General features: G+C 52.3%; 1 protein-coding gene and 1 pseudogene across 1 annotated transcript; both read right to left on the reverse strand.

Moving 5' to 3' along the window:
- Window positions 1-568: 568 nt before the first annotated feature.
- Window positions 569-681, reverse strand: LOC116464800 (U6 spliceosomal RNA; annotated as a pseudogene).
- Window positions 682-927: 246 nt separating this feature from the next.
- LOC116464799 (mitoguardin 2-like) lies at window positions 928-3,457 on the reverse strand. Its single transcript, XM_032148057.2, has 3 exons — window positions 3,021-3,457; window positions 1,642-1,742; window positions 928-1,067 (listed from the first exon to the last, which is right to left on the reverse strand). Exons 1-3 carry the CDS (start codon window positions 3,034-3,036, stop codon window positions 948-950), a joined length of 237 nt encoding a protein of 78 aa, XP_032003948.1. The 5' UTR covers window positions 3,037-3,457; the 3' UTR covers window positions 928-947.
- Between the last annotated feature and the right edge of the window lie 4,751 nt (window positions 3,458-8,208).

The following is an 8,208-nucleotide window of genomic DNA, read 5'->3' on the forward strand; positions in this document are numbered from 1 at the left end:
ATTGGCCAGGTTGGTCTGAAACTCCTGACCTCAGGTGATCTGCCCGCCTCGACCTCCCAAAATGCTGGGATTATAGGCATGAGCCACCCTGCCCAGCTCCAGATTAACTTTTAAACATACATACTGAAATCTGCAAGCCATGATCAAAAAGCCAAGTTCTCAGGCTGGGTGTGGTGGCTCACGCCTGTAGTCCCAGCACTTTGGGAGGCTGAGGCAGGTGGATCACTTGAGGTGAGGAGTTTGAGACCAGCCTGGCCAACACAGTGAAACCCCATCTCTACTAAAAATACAAAAAAAAAAAAAAAAAAAGTCAAGTTCTCAGTCTCTTATATACAAAAAAGTTAATATAAGATAGTGAGGAGGCCTAAACATAACCACAGACAAAGACACTGAGGCTAAGAGAAGTTAAGCGACTTGTTCAGGGTGGCAGAACTTGGAGTCCGGGCCTGTCCGTCCCCACAGCCTGGGTTCCTGACCTCTCCTACGGAGGAGCTGTGTCCAGACACTGCGCTTAGGGCCAGTGCCCCCTGTGTGGCTGTGGCTGTACCCGCTGAGAATTTCCTTTTGTTTTGCTATGGAATGTTTAGTAAATCTGCGTGTTATCCTTATGCCGGGACCACGTTTATGTTCTCTGTATCATTCCAATTTTTTTTTTAGTGTATGTGCTGTAGAAGCAAACACTCTCTCAGAATTTAGAACTGGTAGTAACTATTGTTCTTTATTAATTATGTTCATTTGTTACTGTCATTATTGGTATCAAACCTGCCAGTATGGGTCCATCCAGGCCCTCTGCAGCTGGGGGAGGAGCTGTCACCAGCTCACCACGGCCCTCAGGCAGCCTGGACTCACTCAGGCTGAGTCCTCACCAAGCACCGCTGGCTTCTCCGCCTCCCGCAAGGGCCAGGATCACCCATCGCCTCCTGTTCCCTCCCTCCCTCCACACCTGCTCACCTGAGGGTCCGGCAGGGCACTCTCCCCTCCTTCACCAGCTGCAGGGCCTCCTCGTAGGCAGCGGCGGGTCTGGAGAGTGGGATCGGGTAATCTCCGGTCTGCAGGGACTCAAAGAGCTGGGAGAGGGTGCAGAGACCAGGGAAGCCCGTATGAGCAGCGCGCCACAGCGCAAGGGCACCTGCCCGTTGGTCGGCCACAGCGGCCACCCTAGGTGCCTGCCCACTGCCAACGTCTCTGAGGGGATGTCAGAGGGAACACTGGCCAGGAGGCCCCAGTTCGAGCCCAGCTCTGGCCCTCAGCATCCCCATCTCCAGGGGTCCTTCCCAAAAAGGCCATCTAAAGGACACACACGCATGTCCTCCCATCCCAAGGAAGGACACAGTGCCTGATCCACGCGCCCATGGCAGGAGACTGAGGCCAAACAATGGGCACAGCGGTCTGGAGAAGGGAGAGGCCAGCACAGGCCGGAGCCCTTCGGGGCAGAACCCCTGCTCTCACCCACAGGACAATGGCCCCCGATTTCTCAGCACCCCCGATCCCCAACAGCTTCGAGGAGGCCCGTGGGAGCATCCAAATTCTCCCACTGGAGGAAATGCCTCCACTTTCCCATGACCCAGTGCCGGCCCCATGGGCCTGCAGAGGAGGCCCAGCCTTCACCCCACCCCAGGCTTGGTCCCCACCCCGAGTCACCTCGGTGGCGGAGAAGAAGGAATCCTCTGAGGTCAGGCTGTCCTCATCGTCCACCCGCAGCCGCAGCGAGCCCTCGGTCAGGGGCAGCATGAGGGTCCTCTCTGGGAAGAGCAGTGAGAGAGAGCGGGGCTGAGACTCCCCACACAGTGCTCGGCTGGAATCCCGGTACATGAAGTCCCCCACCAGGCCCAGGGGAGGCTTCATCCCGAGCCTGTGATTCCCACGCTCAATGGCAAAGCTCTGACATGCCAAGCGCTCCTGCGTGAAGACACTGGACTCCTCGCCTCAGTGAGTGACCTCCTTCAACACCCACGAAATCCTCGGAGGTCGTCAGCCTCAGGTGTGAGCCCTCGGCTGGTGAGTGGCTCTGCCAGGCTCACAGGTCGCACCGCTGGACCTGAGGCCCGAAGGCCACCAAGCTCTGCAGGGGGAGGACCTTGTACTGTGTAGCCCCAGGGAAACTGCCTCTCTCCTCTGACAAGCTGAAACTCAGCCACTGATACCAAGGGCTCGAGAGAGTCCACAGCCACTAACCTGGAGTTCCCTTCCCTGCTCGCCCAAGGGCTGAGGGGTGTGGACCTCCAAGGGTGCTCAGGAAAGGACTGTCGAGCAAGTAAGCAAAGGCCACAGACCTGCGGCCGGCCACCCTAAAGGTCCCCCCAGCCCTTTCTGCCACGTAGGGAGGCCACAGCAGGCAGATTCCTCCAACAGAGAAGCCACACCCAGAGCACGTGGGGAGAAGCCACGGCAGGGTGCGTGGCTCGGCCGACCCACTTCGGTTCTGTGTCCCCACTGGCAGAGCCAGGCAGCTGGACCCTCGGGAGTCTGAGGGTCCCACAGGGCTGAGTGCACAGGGAGGGGCCAGGGTGTCATTCACTGCAGGGGTCCAAAGAGGACAGTGGCTGTTTGGCAGAATAACTCTGCTCCCCCTCAACATGTCACATCATTTCACCTCAACGCACCCAACAACAGAACTTCTGTTCTTGGCCTTTGGCCTGCTCTGAGTGAACCTCCCGTGAGTCACCCCATCCACCCACCCAGTTTGAGCTACGGGAAAGGACTCGAAGCGCAGGCCTGGGAGAGCCATCAGGGAGATGCTGCCACACGAACCCAAGGCTGCACCCAAGGGGATGGAGCCAGGTGCACTTGCTGGGGACTCCCGGGGCCTCACTTCAGCTCCGTTCCAGCCTGCCACGGAGAAAGGAAAACAGCTTCCCCATCTGTGCCATAAGGCGCTGGATCACACGAGGTTGGAGAGCCCTGGGGATTCTGATTCATTGGATGCACTGAGAGAACCACGCCCAGGTTCTCGCACCTTCTCCTCACCTCCATCCCTGCCACCCTCCACGCCCACCCCGCCTGCGCTGGGCCCAGCTCACCGAGGTCTAGCAGCATGCTGTCCGCGGGGAAGGTGGAGCCGAACTCCTCCTGCAGGTGGTAGGCGCGGTGCAGCAGGGACTCCAGCTTCTCTGCAAACTCCTTCCGCTGTGACTCTGGCTGCCGTAAAAACAAGGACCCTCAACCCAGACCCTCAAAGCTCCCGATGAAAACAGCCCCTTCCCTCACCCCCGGGTCCCCGGGGAAAGGGGAGGAGCTCTAAGACCCAGCAGCTAAGTACATAGACTCCAAAACTTCACTGCTTGATAGAGGAGCCACCAGCCACTTGTGGCAGCTGAGCATTAGAAACCTGGATGGTCCCGGAGTCTAAACACACACCAGATTTCAAACACAGCACCAAAAAGCGTAGACTGTCTCAGGAATCTTTTCTGTTGATTACATGCTGAAATGATCACATACTGGACATACCAGGTTACATGAAGTACAGCTGACCCTTGAAAACTATAGACTTAGGTTGCCGGGCACAGTGGCTCACGCCTGTAATCCCAGCACTTTGGGTGGCCAAGGTGGGCAGATCACAAGGTCAGGAGTTCGAGACCAGCCTGACCAACACGGTGAAACCACGTCTCTACTAAAAATACAAAAATTAGCCGGGCATGGTGGCGGGTGCCTGTAGTCCCAGCTACTCAGGAGGCTGAGGCAGGAGAATTGCTTGAACCTGGGAGGCGGAGGTTGCAGTGAGCCGAGATCGCGCCATTGCACTCTAGCCTGGGCGACAGAACAGGACTCCGTCTCAAAAAAAAAAAGAAAGAAAGAAAATTGTGGACTTAAGGTAACTGACTCACCCCTGTGCCCACATAGTTGAAAATCTACATATAAAAACTTTTTTTTTTTTTTTGAGACAGGTTCTCATTCTGTCACCTAGCCCACAGTGCAGTGGCGCACATCTAACCACAGTCTCAACCTCCTGAGTTCAAGTGATCCTCCCGTCTCTGCCTCCCTAGTAGCTAGGACTACAGGCGTACATCACCACACCCGGCTAACTTCTGTATATATTTTTGGTAGATATGGGGTTTTGCCACATTGCCCAGGCTGGTTTCAAACATATGGGTTCAGGCAATCCTCCTGCCTCAGCCTCCCAAAGTGCTAGGATTAGAGGTGTGAGCCACCGTGCCCGGCCCACATACAACTTTTGTCTCCTCTAAAAGTAGGGGGAGTTATTAGTAGGTTATTAACTACTAATAACCTATCGTTGACCAGAAGTCTCACTGAGAATGTAGTCGATTAACACATATTTTGTATGTTCTATGTATTATATTCTGTATCCTTACACCAAACTAAGCCAGAGAAAAGAAAGCGTTATTAAAGAAATCATAAAGAAGAAAAATGGACCGGGTGAGGTGGCTCACACCTATAGTCCCAGCACTTTGGAAAGCAGACTCTGCAGGAGGATCCCTTGAGCCCAGAAGTTTGAGACCAGCCTAGGCAACATGGAAAGACCCTATCTCTACAAAAAAATACAAAAATTAGGCCGGCATGGTGGCGTGTGCCACCATGTAATCCAGCACTTTGAGAGACCAAGACAGCTGAATCACTTGGGCCCAGGAGTTTGAGACCGGCGTTGGCAACATAGTAAAACCAAAAATATAAAAATTAGCCAGTTTCATAACGTGGTCTCAAAATAAATAAATAAGAGATTAAAATTTAAAAATACAACTAAAAGCCAGGCGTGGTAGCTCACGCCTGTAATTCCAGCACTTTGGGAGGCCGAGGCAGGCAGATCACCTGAGATCAGGAGTTCAAGACCAGCCTGGTCAACATGGCGAAAGCCCATCTCTACTAAAAATATAAAAATTAGCTCGGTGTGGTGGCGCATGCCTGTAATCCCAGCTACTCGGGAGGCAGAGGCAGGAGAATCGTTTGGACCCGGGAGGTGGAGGCTGCAGTCAGCCAAGATCGCGCCATTGTACTCCAGCCTGGGCAACAAGAGTGAAACTCTGTCTCAAAAAGAAAATACAGGCCGGGCACGGTAGTTCACGCCTGTAATCCTGGCACTTTGGGAGGCCGAGGCAGGCTAGATCACGAGGTCAGGAGATCGAGACCATCCTGGCTAACACGGTGAAACCCCGTCTCTACTAAAAATACAAAAAATCAGCCAGGCGTGGTGGCGGGCGCCTGTAGTCCCAGCTACTCGGGAGGCTGAGGCAGGAGAATGGCGTGAACCCGGGAGGCAGAGCTTGCAGCGAGCCGAGATCGTGCCACTGCACTCCAGCCTGGGCAACAAAGCGAGACTCCATCTCAACAACAACAAAATATATATATATATATTTAATTTTAAAAAAGAAAATCATTGAGGAGAAAGGATATCTGCCTGAATAGGTTTCTAATGCAAATGAAAGTGCCCTATTCTGGAAAAAAATGCCACAAAGGACATTTATTAGTATGGAAGAGAAGTGAGCACTAGATTTAAGGCAGGAAGGAATAGACTAACTCTACTGTTTTGTGCAAATGCAATCGGGATTTTCATTAGGACTGTCCTTTCTTTTTTTTCCTTTTTGAGATGGCGTCTCGTTCTGTTGCCCAGGCTGGAATGCAGTGGCACGATCTCGGTTCACTGCAACTTCCAACTCCTAGGTTCAAGCAATTCTCCCACCTCACCCTCCTGAGTACTTGGGACCACAGGCACGCACCACCACACCCGGCTAATTTTTGTATTTTTAGTAGAGATGGGGTTTCACCATGTTGCCCAGGCTGGTCTTGAACTCCTGAGCTCGGCTGGGTGCAGTGGCTCAAGCCTGTAATCCCAGCACTTTGGGGGGCCGAGGTGGGCCGATCACTTGAGGTCAGGAGTTTGAGACCAGCCTGGTCTACTTGGTGAAACCCTGTCTCTACTAAAAACACAAAAATTAGCTGGACTTAGTGGTGTGCGCCTGTAATTCCAGCTACTTGGGAGACTGAGGCAGGAGAATCGCTTGAACCCAGGAAGTGGAGGTAGCAGTGAGCCGAGATTGTGCCACTGCACTCCAGCCTGTGCAACAGAGCAAGAGTCTGTCTTAAAAAAAAAAAAAAAGTAATTATTACAATATTTATTCTAAGAGCTACACTCACTGGTGGCCACCATGGGCCAATCTTGTGTGAAGTGCACTGCCTACTATAGTTCTTTAAGTTATCCCTGAGATCTTAGGAGAAAGACACTCTTATTTTCCTTGACAGATAGAGAAACTAAGACAAGGCTCGGAAGGGGGAATTATTTCCCTGAGGTCACAGTGTGGAACTAGTGGTGCCACAAACTGAATCCAGGTATGTGTGGCTCTAGAGCAGTGCTGTCCAGTAGAAAGCCACATGCAACATTTAATGTTTTCTACAGACCACAATAAATAGCACAAAGTAATGGGCAAAATTAATTTTAGTAATACACATGTGACCCTTGAACAACATAGGGTTTTTTTGTTTTGTTTTGTTTTGTTTTGTTTTGAGACAGGGTCTTGCTCTGTTGCCCAGGCTACAGTGCAGTGATGAGATCATGGGCTCAGGTGATCCTCCCAACTCAGCCTCCTGAGTAGCTGGGGCTGCAGGTGCCCACCACCACGCCCGGCAAATAGTTTTGTATTTATTGTAGAGACAGGATCTCACCATGTTGCCTAGGCTGGTCTTGAATTCCTAGACTCAAGTGATCCTCCCACCTTGGTCTCCTGCAGTGTTGGGACTACAGGTCCCACTGCACCCGGCCAAAATTTTTTTTTTTTCTTTTTTCAGACAGAGTCTGGCTCTGTCACCCAGGCTGGAGTGCAGTGGCACGATCTCGGCTCACTGCAGGTTCCGCCCCCCGGGGTTCACGCCATTCTCCTGCCTCAGTCTCCTGAGTAGCTGGGACTACAGGGGCCCGCCACTATGCCCAGCTAATTTTTTGTATTTTTAGTAGAGACGGGGTTTCACTGTGTTAGACAAGATGGTCTTGATCTCCTGACCTCGTGATCCGCCCGCCTCATCCTCCCAAAGTGCTGGGATTACAGGCGTGAGCCACCGCGCCTGGCCCCTGGTCAGATATTTTTCAATAAATATATAGGAGAATTTTTTGGAAATTTATGACAATTTGAAAAACCTCAGAGATGAACCCACTTAGCCTAGAGATACTGAAAAAATTATGAAAAAGATATGTCACAAATGCATAAAATATATGTAGATACTAGTCTTTATCATTTACTACCATAAAATATACACAAATTGGCTGGGCACAGCAGCTCACACCTGTAATCCCAGCACTTTGGGAGGCCGAGGCGGGCGGATCACCTGAGATCAGGAGTTCAAGACCAGCCTGGCCAACATGCTGAAACCCCGTCTCTACTAAAAATACAAATTTTAGCTGGGCGTAGTGGCTGGCACCTGTAATCCCAGCTACTCAGGAGGCTGAGGCAGGAGAATCGCATGAACCCTGGAGGCAGAGGTTGCAGTGAGCTGAGACCATGCCATTGCACTTCAGCCTGGGCAACAAGAGTGAAACTGTCTCTGAAGAAAAAAAAAAAAAAAGGCTGGGCAGGGTGGCTCACGCCTGTAATCCCAGCACTTTGGGAGGCTGAGGCAGGTGGATCACGAGGTCAGGAGTTCCAGACCATCCTGCCCAACATGGTAAAACCCTGTCTCTACTAATAATACAAAAATTAGCTGGGCGTGGTGGTGTGCACCTGTAATCCCAGATACTCGGGAGGCTGAGGTAGGAGAATCGCTTGAATCCGGGAGGCAGAGGTTGCAGTAAACCAAGATAGCGCCACTGCACTCCAGCCTGGTGACAGAGTGAGACTCCGTCTTAAAACAAAACAAAAAAAAGAGTGCGCAGCATCCTGTGGCCTTGATGACCTTGTCGCTACCCTTGAGCCACCAGCCCGGGCGAGGGAAGAGGGGGCACTCCTCCCTGCATCTCAGGAGCTTCTGGGCTGAGCGCTGAGAGGACGTATGAGCCAGCCTCACACTGTTTTCCACAAAGACTGCCAGAACCTGCAACTGCCTGTAACTGGATCCACGGGGAGGAGATGAGGGCTGCAGGCACTGGGGAGAAACAGTCAGAAGAGCTCAGAGAGGGATGGAAATGATGGAAATGGCAGCTATGCACTGAGTGCCATCTGGGGCCAGGTGCCTCATCATTCAGCCTCACAGTGTCCCTCTGAGGCCAGGATTACTAGGACCCCATTTCACAGATCAAACTCAAGGTTAAGTGGTCCACATGACTAGCAA

This window comes from Hylobates moloch, unplaced genomic scaffold, assembly GCF_009828535.3.
Source record: "Hylobates moloch isolate HMO894 unplaced genomic scaffold, HMol_V3 SCAFFOLD_1784, whole genome shotgun sequence".
NCBI classification, from domain to species: Eukaryota; Metazoa; Chordata; class Mammalia; order Primates; family Hylobatidae; genus Hylobates; species Hylobates moloch.